This window comes from Muscardinus avellanarius (assembly GCF_963383645.1).
Source record: "Muscardinus avellanarius genome assembly, chromosome: X".
NCBI lineage: Eukaryota > Metazoa > Chordata > Mammalia > Rodentia > Gliridae > Muscardinus > Muscardinus avellanarius.
Window position 1 is genome coordinate 18,707,837 of NC_137792.1, and position 15,153 is coordinate 18,722,989.

A 15,153-nucleotide genomic window follows, 5' to 3' on the forward strand; every position below is an offset into this window, starting at 1 on the left:
GGGTTCCATGCCAGGATGTTCTGCCTTACCAAAGGCCTAAAATGATGAAGCCAAACAGTAGCCGTAGATTGAAATTGCTGAAACCAGGAGCCAAAATAAGTCTTTACCCCTTTAAGTTGTTTTTCTTAGCTGTTTTGTCACAGCCATGGAAAGCTGATCAACACAAACTTCTAGGCCAAGCTCTTAACTGTCTCTGTTACTTTGGGTGAAAATCTCAGACAAATTGGGCTTAATGAGGATCCCTACTCTTTAGGACTTTTCATTCTTTATTCTATAAATATTTAGCAACTCTTGCTGGGTGTGGTGGTGCACACTTGTAATCCCCGCGCTTGGGAGGTGGAGACAGGAGTATCACGCGGGTTCAAAGCCAGCCTCGCTGGCTTAAGAGACCCTGTTTCCAAATAAAAATGTAAAATAAATCTGGGATAAAAGGGTTTCCTGGAACCCCAGTACCACTATATATATATATATATATATATATATATATATATATATATATATATATATATATATATACATACACTCAGCAACTCTTATGTACAAGCCTCCCTGCTAGATACTAAGAATTTGGTGGATAATTGGGTATCCAGTAGCCAAGCCCTCCCAAGTGAACAGGTCAAATTGAGAGCTAGGTCTGAAGGCTGCTTTGAAGTGATTCTGTTCATTAGCATGAGCTAAATATAGCACTGGATAGAGGACTGTGGCACTCACCATTTAGAAAGATGAGAGTGTAGGTATCTTATTGATTGTGGTTATCTTATATAAGATGCACTAAAGCATTGACAAATTGATGAGAATCTTGAACACGAGAACATTGTTATCAGCTCCTGGTGAAGACCATTGGAAAAGAAAACTACCCGTAGAAACCTGTACAAACTCTAGAGAGCTACTGTGCTTTATTTATTTTATTTTATTTTTGTGGTACTTGAGGATTGAACCCAGGGGGATTCTACCACTGGGTTTTACCTCAGTACCCCTCCCCACCTTGAATCAGAGTCCTTCTAAATTACTATAAATTGGCCTTGAATTTGTGATCCTCCTGTCTCAGCCTCACAAGTATCAGGATTATAGGTATTAGTCACTACACTCAGATGACTGAGCTATATTTATAAAAAATGATTAAAGCATAAAACCTTTGACCAAGGAAATCCACTTTCTAGGATTTTATATTGTTATTGGCAACTTTATAAATTACATATGTATAATATAAGGATTACTTGTTGAAGTATGGTGGTTATAATGATAAAGATTAAAAACAACCTACATGTTCATTAATACATAGTAGGTTTGGTCACATTGTGAATGTAGAGTAGAAGTTGGTTTTTGAATATGTGGAGTTGTAATGAATATCTGACAAATTGCTACTGAGGTATTTTACTTAGTAGTTAACAGTTACCTTATGGAGTTGTCCATTGTGATGAGAAAAGCTAAGCTTTGCAAAGTAGAAGGGGCAGAGGGTGGAGAGAATACTTGATAAGTAGTTCTGTCCTCACTATGATTAACTTGATCTCATTATTGCCCTTTTCCCAAAGGAATTGTCAGGTATTCTCCCACAATGCATTTCCCTGTAATTTAAATGTTAAAAAATGAAGATGAAGTGGAGAGAGAAGTGAATTTAAACACACACACACACACACACACACACACACACACACACACACACACACACGTTGACTGAATTTTAGTGTCTGGCAGAAAAGTAATTGGGATTACTATTGGACCTATCAGTCAAGTGGTACACAGTTTTATGAGTGTTTGTTATATGTGAAGTCTGCAAGTAGTTACAGATGTGCACTCTGACCCTCAGAAGTTTATGGTCTAGTGGGGAGGGGAATAGTCAACCCATAAGATTATTCAGATGCCAGAAGAACAGAATAAGCACAGGTTAGAAAAGAGATCATTTGGGGCCGATCCAGTCATCTCAGTCTTTATGAAAGAAAGATTTGAACTGAGGTTTGTAAAATACAATCTTAGGAGGAGGACTGGGGAAGAAATTCCAGGTAGGCAACACACTGTGTGAACAAAGACATGAAAAGATGAGACTGTACGTAATAAGTGTTTGAGGACTGGGAGGTTTTTTCTGCCTGTCAAGAGAGTGTGTGGTGGGAAATCAGGTTCTGTACAGTGGTAAGAGTGTGATTGCAGGACTTGGGCTTGATCTTGTAGGCATTGGAAAAGCCTAGGAAGCTTTGAGCAGATTCAGGGCAAGTAGATGTGATGTGTGTCCATTTGAATTTTGCTTCGAGGTATTAGCAGACTAACCTTCAGGAACAAGAACATGGCCATGCAATCAGGTGCTTTCCATTCTGTGTCCCACCCTTCTCATGATATTAGCTTCTGCCTTTAGGCATATCCCTTCATGGTCACAATGATGGTTGCCACTGCATGGTCATAATTCACCAACACCCATGCCCCCAGGACAAGAAAGGGACTTCTTTCTCTAAGAACTTGATGAACATCTGAACAAAATTGGGAGATAAGAAGAAGGGGGGGGGTGGGCAATAATAGTGGAAAATAATAGGTAGGTATAAAAACGTGCTGGAAAGACAAGATCTATAGAGCTCCATGACAGGGAAGATAGGACAGACAGAAAGGATACTCTGATATCTGAACTTAGTTGACAAGGAGAACTATTGATGTCACAGGAAGAAGAGTAAGTGAAGTAAATGTTTACCTGGCCCACTGGAATAATGACTTCTGGCTTAGACTGATGCTTTCAAAGACAGATAATAGTAGAGAGGCAGTTGGATCAAGTCACTGAAGCCTGTGCTCTAGAGTTGGTGCCTAGGTTCATTCCTTGTTTGCAGTGACTAGGACAAACTAGTTCTTTTTGTCTTTTAGCTTCTCACAAATGGGGACATTAACTAATAATAGCTACTTTGTAGATAGAATCACCAATGAAGTGATTGGGGATCTTTGAGGAGAAAATGAGAAATGTACAATGTATTCCCAGCACAGTTTCCATCACATATGATTTTAAAGCCCTGGGCATGATGGCACATACCTGTAATCCCAGTACAAGAGAGGCTGAGACAGGAGGATCACAGGTTTGAGGCCAGCCGCAGTAATTTAGCAAGACCCTGTTTCCAAACAAACAAAAAAAAAAGAAGTGTTGGGGGTATGGCTCAGAGATAGGATGCTCTGGGTTCAGAAAGTACCACATACACAAAAAGAAATAAGTTTTCCCCTTTGTTCTATTTTATCCAGGGATATTTTGTCATGTGTGTTTATCAAAGATATATGGAGATGGAGACATATATCTGCTTGAGTCTCTCTAGCTCAGCATCAGCATAGAGGCAAACTTATTTTTACATTATGTTGGTATTATTGTTGTCATAACTGTTTTTGGGAATCCTCAAGGGCTTTAAAGATGCATGGAAATGGCAAATCACAGAATTACTTGCCTCTTCATGATTATATTTATGTCTTTCATTGTAATTATGCAATGTATTAATCTTGACTTTTGTTTCATTTAGATTTTGATGCATACGAAAGAGATGGTACAGAAGGTAATACTGAGCATTTTCATTATATAACAACTCTTAAATATCATACCTGGTAACGTTTCTGTATTTAAGGAAAATTGTAACCCAAACATTACTGGAAATTGCTTCTTAGGATGCCTAGTTTACATTTATAATCCCTTCTAATGGATTACAGCTTTTTTCTTGTACCAACACTGATATGATCTAGCCCCTGCTTGAAGCCTATATGTGAGTGTTTCAGGAAAATTAGTAACAGTGCTAATTAGAGTTTATTTCCAGGCCTTTATACTGTATGTGCTGCAGCGTTGTTTGTTATGATTGATTTTTTGGCACTGTTCATATTCTACTAAATACTGTTTGAACCTGTTAAGAATTTAATATGGATTTGTGCCCCTGAATTTCAAAAATCCATTATGTTTCTGCTCCTTAAATTGCTGTGACCACTAAGCATGTGGTACAGTGGATAAATATAGACCTTGTTTCCTAGCCTCTTGTTCTCCTGCTCATTATTAAATTCCATATTTTGTTTCAATTGGAACTAGACACAATTCTTTTCCACTCTGTTTTAAGAAAATTTGGGAGGTTTTCTTAATGTTGTGGTACTTACCTTTCTACTTCATAGGGTCTTAATCTTCTATTGTACAACCTGAAAATACAGATAAAAGTCAATATAAACTTTTAAAAAGTCAGTGGAACCTGCAATTTCTGCAGTGTAGAAAAATCTTTAGTTTAATTGTGTATAATGGTCACTGTTTTTGTTGTTAATTCTTCTAATTTGGGGTTTTCATCAGATGAATCTTGAAGTTATTTATGGAGATACAGATTCAATTATGATAAACACCAATAGCACCAACCTGGAAGAAGTATTTAAGCTGGGAAACAAGGTGAGATAATTTGGTGAATTTGTTTTACCTCTTTTTGTGAATTCTGAATTATTTTTAAACATGGAATACCATAAAGTCACATGTATGTGCATGTGTGTACTTTGGAAAATAAACTTAGCACCTCCAAAGTCTTTGGGTTTTTTAAATGTTTTTAACCCTCTACTTGAATTCGTTGTTTTGAGGATAAAATTTAAAGGTAATTGTTTTTTTTAATCAGCGTATAGGTTTTTTTTTGTGTGTGTGTGTTGTATGTTTAAGATGTGGTCACATTGGTACTTAACCACATTGTTATTCATAAGGAAATACATGTCTGTAGTAGTAGTAAGATGTATGCCTGCACCAGGTGTGGTGGCGCATGCTTGTAATCCCAGAATTTGAGAGGCTGAGACAGGAGGATCGCCTTTCTCGTTGGACAGCCTCAGCTACCTACTGAGGTCCTTTGCAACTCAGTGAGACCATGTTTTAAAATAAAGAATAAAAGCTGGGCATGGTGGTGCACGCTTGTAATCCCAGCATTGGGGAGGCTGAGACCGGAGGACCACGGTTCGCGGACAGCCTCAGCTACTCAGTGAGGCCCTCTGCAACTCAGTGAGACCTGGTTTCAAAATAAAGAATAAAAAAAAAAAATAGGGCAGAGGGTGTAGCTCAGAGGTCGAATACCCCTGGGTTCCGTCCCCAGACCCGCAAAAAAAAAAAAAAAGATGAATGCCTATCTACACACACATTGCTACCTACAATTGGTATTTAAATATATGTGAAAAGGCAAGGAGACATTTAGAAATAATAATGTGTAGCTTCTTACTAGAATTCACAGCTAGCAAGTGTTTCTTGAGTATTTGCTATGTTAGGATATTGTCCTGAAGCTGGACGTGGTGGCGCATGCCTATAATCCCAGTCCTGGGGGCTGAGATAGGAGGATTGCAGATTCGAGGACAACTTTAGCAACTTAGTGAGACCTTGTTTCAAAATAAAACATAAAATCAGACTAAGGATATAGTTCAGAGGTAAAACGCCCCTGAATTCAATCCCCCGTACCAGAAAAACAAAACAAAAAAGAAAAAGATATTGTCCTAATATACTAAAAATGAAGATGCTATCCTATACACTATCAACTGCCTGTCTTTCCCTCCTATAAAATGTGAAGTTGGAATTATACTCTTCACTTAAGAACAGGCCAAGCATATTATACTCATTTTGGGTCTTGCGGAGCTTTAGCTGTGCCTTGGCCCTGTCTGTAAAGAACAATTGACTTCATTTATTTATTCATCATGCTTATATTTGAGGTGCTCTAGGACATCTTATATGTTATTTTTTAAAAGTTTCACTTACTAATTTCTGTCCACATGTTTACTTATTAGTCTTTCTAATTGCTTGGATTGAAGGCAGGTACATATGGAATGAGGTTTTTTTTTTTTTTTTTTTTTTTTTTTTTTTTTTTTTTGGTGGTACTGGGGTTCCTGGAAGCCCTTCTACCTCCGGTATACACTCCCACGGACTACACTCCCAGACCTATTTTTTAACATTTTTATGTGGAAACAGAGTCTCTTAAGCCAGCGAGGCTGGCTCTGAACCAGCGCGATCCTCCTGTCTCCGCCTCCCAAGCATGGGGATTACAAGCGTGCGCCACCACGCCCAGCGTTGGAATGAGTATTTTGATTCACTGAAGACTTTCAGATTTTTCCATAATTTCCTGGGGGCCCATCCAGCCATTTCTATCCATTGTTTGGGTGGGATATGTTTATATTATTGTCTATCTCTTTCTTTAAATTTGCTCGCCACTCTTTGTTTCTCAGTGTCTTTACGTTGTACCCGTATAATTCCATGCTACATATAAGTTGAGTAAATGCATTCTAATCTTATGTGGCTTCAAGATCTGTTTAGATCGTCTTGGGAACACGTAACATGTTCTTCGTCTTAGGTGTTTGAGAAGCTAACATTAACGTTTGGAATTTTCATAGGTAAAAAGTGAAGTGAATAAGTTGTACAAACTGCTTGAAATAGACATTGATGGTGTTTTTAAGTCTCTGCTACTGCTGAAGAAAAAGAAGTATGCTGCTCTGGTTGTTGAGCCAACGTCGGATGGGAATTACGTTACCAAACAGGAGCTTAAAGGATTGGATATAGTTAGAAGAGATTGGTGTGATCTTGCTAAAGACACTGGAAAGTGAGTTCAGCTTTCAGTTTACTTTTGTTTTCTTTTAAAAATACAAGTGTTGATGTAGAGAAAGTCTGTGGGTTTGCCAACAATAGGCTCTAACTTCATTTCAGGCTGTTTTTATTACTGCTGCATATTAATAATATTTCACATGAACAATTCTTATTTAGAGAGGCTTTTAAAGTTAGAAGTTAGAATAAGTCAAATTTGCTAGATTAGAAATGCTTGCCATAAGATGCATCCCATGAGTTTTAACTCTTGGGTAGAGTAAACTTTCACCTTTGAATTCTTTAACAGAGTCAGTTTTATAGATGTTGTCTTGTTTTTCTTTAATTTTTTGTGTGTCAGAAAGGGCTTTTTTGTGCTCCTGGATCGTTTTAGAGCCTATTTAGGAATATAATAGTTAAAATTTCCCCATTTTGTGGCTTAAAATATTCTAAGAGTCAAAGTGGGCCATTGGAGTGAGACTTTGTACCCATCCATCATAACATTTGTGTGTAAAAGTGTCTTGCTAATCTCAGATTAAGAAGTCATCCTAAAGTACCGTGAGCGCTTCACAAATAATAAATGTAATAATTTACTCCCTGGCTTTTCACCTAAGACTGGAGATTGAGATAAGACCTCTTTTGGGTAGGCCATATTAATATATAAAACACTTATTTAAAAATGAGTCTTTAGACATTTTATTTTCCATCTTTCAAATGCTCCTATTTTTTGAACTGGAGGAATTCTGAAAGTAAGAGAATTTTTTAAAGCTAGATTTGAAACTATTTTAATTTTTGCTAAATATCAGCTTTTGAAACTTATTTTTTAGTCTTTGTCCTGCCTTGAAGTTTGGAGATTGAGCAATTGTTGCTTCTGCAAAACTACTCTTGATTAGGCAAAGTTGATCATCTGAGTATAGGTCACTGTTAGCCTTTTACGAAATGTAGTTTGAAATGCCTCATTGCCCCCAAATGTACCCAAAGATGAAACTACTTTGTATAGACTGTCGATTAGAGTGTTCTCTTCAGCTTTGTGTTTTCTAAGAAAAGATGCATCATAATAGAAGTAAATTTCTCTGTGAGTGAGAAATGTATTAGTAATTAAAGCTATACAAATGTTTTTGTCAGGGTTCTTTTTCTGACAAATTATAATGCAGCTGTCAAACTCTCACTCTGCATTTTCTAAGAAATGGATAAAATATTGACTTCCTCATTCCTTTTCTTACTCTCTTTGCTTCGAGTTTAGTAGAATAACATGACGTTTTTGTGGGATAGCATAAGGTTGGAGAGCCCTGAGCAATTTAAAATGAAGCTGAAGAAAGAAAAGTATGAAATGTTGGATTTTTAAAAATTCCATAAAAATTTTATATTGCTACTCATCCTTGCTAACAATCATCTTGGGGAGAGATGATATCTTGTTGATACCAGAGACAATATCTTGGTACTTTATGAAGAGAGTGAAGTTTTCTAAAGTTTTAACATATGGGTAGAATATAACTGCTTGAGAATTTTTTAACTGCGTAACAATAGAGTGGAACACACATTTTTCTCCATTGCATTTGTATGAAGTGTTAGCTACCACAAATATGTTATTAGGGTAAACCTAATATTCTCATGTTGGCAAACCTTTGGTAGAATTAGTATTAAAAACAAATAGTCCCAGTACTTGTGAGGCTGAGACAGGAGGATCGCACAGGTTCAAAGCCAGCCTCAGCTACTTAGTGAGGCTCTCAGCAACTTAGTGAGACCCTGTTTCAGAATAAAATATAAAATAAGTCGGGGGTGTAGCCCGGAGGTAGAGGCCCCTGAGTTCCATCCCCAGGACTACAAAAAAAATAGTAATTGTCTTTTGGATATTAACCTTTTTATTAGCTCCTAGAATAGGTCTTGTCCATGTGTTAACCTAATGAATGGCGTTCGTTTTCCCTTTCTTTCCTTTGTTAATAAAGTATGATATTAAAAATCAATTTCTCTCCCTTTTTTTTTTTCTGCAGCTTTGTTATTGGTCAGATTCTTTCTGATCAAAACCGGGACACTATTGTAGAAAACATTCAGAAGAGGTTAATAGAAATTGGAGAAAATGTGTTAAATGGCGGTGTCCCAGTGAGTCAATTTGAAATTAACAAGGTAAATGTAACATTTATTACTGAACCCAGCTGCTGTCATGTGTTTTTCTCCTCCTTCAGATAGCAGAAGAACCACCTCATCCTGGCAATTTAAATACATTCTAGCTGGTGGTGAAAACTGCTTAACAGCCATCTTACAGATAAGCATTAGCATACCTCTTTAGCCACAGGTACTGCCACATCTGCCACAGAGGCCTTTGCTCCCTATTTTTTACTTTAATTGTGTAAACCTGGTTTCCAGAGGTCCTATGGGGTTTGTATCCTAGTATATGATTCTATTCTGTATATTGGGGACTTAAGAACATTCCTTCATAATCATACCAAGTAATGCTTGGGCTATAGGCCTGTAAGGGGAGTGTGTGTGTGTGTGTGTGTGTGTGTGTGTGTGTGTGTGTATCTGTGTAACTTCTCAATAGTGCTCCTTAGAGTTACTATATTCAGAAGGCTTTTAGGGACTAAGTGATAGAATTAAGATTGTGGTAATTGTATGTATAAAATACTTGTGCTGTTTGTAAATAAAATAACTATGTAAGTTACACTTTATGGAGAATCTTAGTTGTTAAAAATAGGCAATATTGCCGGGTGTGGTGTCGCAAGCTTATAATCCCCGCACTTGGGAGGCGGAGACAGGAGGATCACACAGGTTTGAAGCCAGCCTCCCTGGCGTGAGACCTTGTTTCCAAATTTTAAAAAAAGTATAAAAACGGTCTGGGAGTGTAGCCCCGGAGGTAGAACGGTTTCCAGGAACCCCCAGTACCACCAAAAGAAAATAGGCAATAATTTTCTTACCCAGTTTGAAAAACAAAGCCATGATTTTCATAGTGCTGTGTTATAAGCAAGAAGGTTAATAGATTTTCTTCTAAAAAGAATACCCTTACATATTCAGAAGCTAATTTGCAAATATCACTTTACCCATTTTGTAATAGATTTTTTTTGTTAAAGCTCATACAAAAAATTTTAATGAGAATCTAATGATGACATTAAATGGAAGTTTTAGAATGAAAACTCATTCATAATACCCCTATGCTAAAGTAATGCATGTCATTTTTACACATTTTCTGACTCTTGAAAATATATTTTTACATTGTAGCAGTTACGATATATATTATTTAGAAACCTATTTTAATCTAATAAACTATTTTTTACATTTCTGTATTACCTTAAAATCATAAAGTTAATCAGTATAATCTATTTTGTGGGTGCATATTTATTCAAATTTTTATTTTTTGATTAATATTTATTTTGACTATCATAAAAACTATGGAACATCCTTGTTCAATTCTTGTTCACTTATTTGCTTTGAGTGATACACTTTGTCTAGGTTCTTGAAATATTTGAGTCAAGATATAAATATCTGTATGGATCTTGCAAAGGAGTATTATGAGTTGGTTGTAAAAAATTGTGTGTGCCTTCTTTATCACACCTTGCTTATGGTGTTGATGATTTTTGTGTGTGTGTGGTACTGAGGATAGGACTCACGGGCATTCTACCTCTGAGCAAACCCCCAGCCCTATTTTTTACTCTTTATTTGGAAACAGGGTCTCACTGAGATGTGAAGGGCCTCACTAAGTAGCTGAGGCTGGCCACAAACTCACCATCCTCCTGTTTCAGCCTCCCGAATGCTGGGGTTACAAGTGTGAGCCATCATGCCCGGCTGGTGGTGATGATTTTTAAATAAAACTTTGAGCTGGGTGTGGTAGCACATGCCTGTAATCCAGTACTTGGGAGGCTGACACAGAAGGATCTCAGGTTCAAGGTCATCTTCAGTAACTTAGAATCTGTTTCAAAATAAAAAAGGCTTGGAATATAGCTCAAAAGTAGAATGCCCTGAGTTCAGTCCCCAGTACCATAAATGAATGAATGAATAAATGAATGATTGAATAAATGAATGAATGAATGAGTAAAGTAAGTCTTTGCCACCATAATGGATATGTTACTGTATTTCACAGTTGGGTTTAACTTTCAGTGCTTTGATTTTTAGAGAATGAGTATTTTCTATGCATATACTTACAATTTACTTTTATTCTTAGGTAAGTTTATGTTTCCCATGCCTTGATCTTCATGTGTTTAATGTCAAAAAAGTACAGTTATGTATTTCAAGTGAAAGTATGCCTCAGTACTGGCTCTTTAAGTGATGCAGTATACATATGTTAGCATGGAATCACTTTTGTTTCCGGAAAGTTTTTTTTTTGAGGTTTTATTTCTTTCTCAAAAAATTTCCATGAATAAGAATCTTTAGTTTTCTTCGTTTTTACATCTATTCTGTATGGTGTATACCTAATTATGTCTACTTTCCTAGAAATGTGACTCTCTTTATCAAGGGCTTCCAGGGATGAGTTTGGAAGGCTCACAAGCATGCCTGTATTATTGACACCATAATAGAAAACATACTTCCTCTAGGGAAGTGGGTCCACACTCATCTTCTCATTAGTAATGTATGAGAAAAAAAATCTAGAGTCGGAAACATACTGACATCTCCAGATTCTAATCGGTATTCTACATTGTTTTATAATTTTAAGTATTTATTAAAATATATCCATACTTTGGAAGGAATAGTACCATTACTCTCCATGTATCCATCATTCAGCTTCAGTAATTATCTTATAGTAACATATTATTGCCAGCAAGAGTTAACACTCTGTGCCTAGTGTGCCTAGGCTGTGCATATATTTTTATTTTTTTACAAAACTGAAACTGACTTACCATCTTTTACTCTTCATATTGCTTAGCATATTAGCTGGCAAATAATAGTTATTCAGGAAGCATTGAAAAAATAATTTGTTTAATCATCTGTTTAGCAAATAGAGAGTACCTCTTATGTGTATAGTTCTAGATTCTGGATATGAAGTTGAATAAGGAAAGCATAGTCCATATTTTCCCTATCCTAATGGTTTACAAAAGGTATTTACTGTTCCGTAGTCCTACCTTTCCTTTTATAAAGAAAAATTTCTGTAATATTGATATAAGTATGGTAAATTCTGATGAAAGGATACCTCTATCATAGTTCTAATTCTGTGTCTATTTACAGTAAGCTACTCACATCAAAGGTTATAAGTTCTGATATTCTTTAACATTTATCTGAATACGCAAAATATTTCAAACTTGTGAGCAATTCCATTGTTGCATTTTACTTTTTTCAAGAGAGTGGAATGGAAGAGACTGTGACTGGTTGTCGATGTCATTACAGGGTGTTTTTGTTTTGTTATTTTAGGCAATGTTGGTGGAGTTTGACAATGGCAGGATACGTTAGGATGGAAGCATGTGTACAGTGGTAGGATTTACTTTATTGCCAGGAGAAACTAAAAACATGGCGTGTCTAATTTTTCTGAGCTGCTGCAGTCTTAAATATATTTTATTAATTGACTCAAAATACTTCATAGCTGATTTTTGTAGCCCTTGCTAACTTGAGTCTAAATCACCAGGAAGTGGGTTTTCCTTTTTTTTTTTTTAATTAATGAGGTCTTCCAATTCCAGCTTGTAAAACCTTCAAATAGCTACAATATAATAATTGAAAGTGTCAGATAAGAATCAAAATTTCATAACATTGCACTGAGGAATAGTCAATTGAAGAAGGTTAAATGGTTTTCTTAACTGGACTAAATGGATTAAGGGTTCAGTATAGTATGGCCCATTCAAGTTATTCAAAAGTTAACATAATCGAGGTTGAAGGAGATTCAAACACATGGAGAGATTCCTAGGCACTCTTCCATACCAAGTATAGGATTAAGAAAGTATGTATAACTTACATATTGCACCCATGTTTGAGAACCTACTTTATTCTATCACAGCAGGTCTTGATTTTTTGGGGGGGGGGGAGTCAGGATACATATATACTCTTAAAGTAATTGAAGACTTGAAGAACCTTTGTTTATGTGGTTTATGCTGATATTTATTGTGCTACAAATTGAAAAGCATTTACTTATTTAAAAATAACATTTAATAAATTATAGATTATGCCGGGCGTGGTGGCGCACGCTTGTAATCCCCGCGCTTGGGAGGCAGAGACAGGAGGATCGCGCAGGTTCGAAGCCAGCGGCGCGCGCTGGTTTAGGAGACCCTGTTTCCAAAATGAAAATGTAAAAAATAGGTCTGGGAGTGTAGCCCGGAGGTAGAAGGGCTTCCAGGAACCCCAGTACCACCAAAAAAAAAAAAAAAAAAAAATAAATAAATAAATAAATTATAGATTATAAAAATAACATTTTTCCATGAAAAATATATATACTAAAACAAAGAAAAGTTAGCCAGAGGAGTGGTCCAATTTTAGAATTTTGCAAATCTCTTTAAATTCTAGCTTAGTAGAAAACATTTGGTTGAAGTATAAAAAGAATAGAAAGAAAAAAGTTTTACACATTCAGTTAGAATAAGAAGTATTTTAGTAATTTTTTTCTGATAGTTCTATATATTCAATTTCTTTGACCTTATACTGAAACTCTGTAGGTGATTTTTTTTCTTAAAGGTTATTTGTCATGTGACATCTGAATGAAACCATACCAGTGAGTGGTTTATACTTTCTCATATTAAACTCTATTGATCTCTCTCACATTAAAATCTATTGGTCTATATTGTACTTTGAATAATATTTTGGTTTCCTAAATTATGCATAACCTTCCATAATTGACACGCCTTCAAAAATTCATATTTAAAAATATTCCAACTTATTTCAGAAATGACTTTAAGTACTGGGAAGCTGCACGCTCACAAACGTAGAAATAAGTTTTCTAAAATCCTAATTTACACTTAAAAGCTTGAATTTTCTCCTTGACATTATTTTACTATCAGGTTTTGGTTTTTTTCTTGAACTAGCAGGCTTACTTAGTTCTTTTTTGAGGAATTGTCTGTCAGATACCTGTGTCAGAATAACCAAGTTTACCCATTCAAGTACAAATTGTATTGTACGGAAAAGACAGCTAGTTTAGCTTGCAACTAAAACAATTGCATAAGCACTTTTCCTTTCCTGGAGCAGCCTTCATTCTTTAGATGTGTTTTGTCTGTACTTTCTGTTTTAGAACACAAAACGGTAGACTTGTACTGTGAAGGGTCAAGAGGTTTAAAATGATTAATTTCACCATGCATGATGGTATAAATCGGTAATCCCAGTACTTGGGAGGCTGAGGCAGGAAGATTGCAGGTTTAAGGCCAGTATCAGCAACTTAGCAAGACTTTAAAAATAATAAATAAAAGAAAACTGGGGGTGTAGTGTAGCTAAGAAGTAGAATGCCCCTGGGTTCAATCCTCAGTACCACAAAATAAATATTAATTTTTGCTACTTCAAGTACATTCTTAGGTGTTTTGAATCTGTGCATTATAGTGAAGAATACAGTGTCTCAGTACAACTTGATGGTGCTGCTTTGATTCACGTGTACACAGCACTGACAGTCGTCTCCACCATTGCTTCTGCATCATCAGGACAAACAGTAATTTTGTGAAAATAGTTTTGATCTTGAAATTTCCCAAAAGGGTGTCAGGAGATCCCAGGGGTCTGCAAATTACACTTTGCAAACAGGCAAGCTCATTAAGCAGTGCCCTAGTTCTCATCTTTCTTTTGTCTGTGGACTCGTACACCTTCTAGAGCTAGATATTCTCTTTCTTTCCTTTGTGCATGTTGAATTTCAGTCCCATAAACTATATATTTTTTCACCTCTTTTTTCTCTACCTGTAATATTCTTTTTTTATTGTCTACCTATAATATTCTTGTCCCTGTTCCCTTTATTTAAAATCTTGTTTTTTCTTCAAATACCAGCTCAGAGTTTTTCTCTTCCATGATTTCTGCTCTTCAATAGAAGTGATTTTCACCTGTATAAACTCTATAATACTTTGTTCACATTTTTCTTAGAGCACATGTGCCTTATTATGGAGATTTGAGGGCTTGGAGGTGTTATGTAACATGGCCCATAAATTTGTATTTCCCTCTTTCAGTCTCTCTCTCCGTCCCTTTCTGCTTGGGATTCAACCCAGAACTTTGTGAATGCTAAGCATGTGCTCTGCCACTCAGCTGTATTCTCAACCCTATATTTCTTGTATTAAAGTTGCATCTGAACTGGGCGTGGTGGCACACACCTAAGCATTCCCAGTACTCGAGAGGCTGAGACAGGAGAAATACAGGTTCCTAGCAGCCTCAGCAACTTAAGGCCCTCCACAACTTCGTGAGACTCTGTTTCTAAATTTTAAAAAAAATTAGGTCTAGGGGCGTAGCTCAGAGGCACAATGCCTCTGGATTCAATCCAGATACCCTATTTCTAAATTAAAAAAATAAAATAGGTCCAGGGGTGTAGCTCAGAGGCAGAAACAATCCCCAGTACCACCCCCCTCAAATAAAGGTACATATTTACTAAGTGAAAGAGAAAGGAACCTGGAAGGTGGACTGTTTAAAAATGTTGTAGCCTTGTTTTATATATATATATATCTTCTCTGATTTTTATGTTTTTGCATTTAGTGTGATTCTAGCAAAGATGTGTTCAATGTGTATCTGTGCAAGAATAATTTTATTTTAATGTTTTGGGCTCTTTTCCTTATCTCTTT

General features: G+C 36.2%; 1 protein-coding gene across 3 annotated transcripts in view; it reads left to right on the forward strand.

Moving 5' to 3' along the window:
• The window catches only part of POLA1 (DNA polymerase alpha 1, catalytic subunit), a gene marked incomplete at both ends in the record, with an annotated part of 345,550 nt that overhangs the window by 130,039 nt on the left and 200,358 nt on the right, over positions 1–15,153 (forward strand). For all 3 annotated transcript variants that reach the window (XM_080718511.1, XM_080718513.1, XM_080718512.1), the window contains 4 exons: positions 3,477–3,509; positions 4,277–4,369; positions 6,328–6,533; positions 8,503–8,635. In XM_080718511.1, coding sequence (XP_080574637.1) covers positions 3,477–3,509; positions 4,277–4,369; positions 6,328–6,533; positions 8,503–8,635 — 465 coding nt within the window. The remainder of the gene's footprint in view (positions 1–3,476; positions 3,510–4,276; positions 4,370–6,327; positions 6,534–8,502; positions 8,636–15,153) is intronic.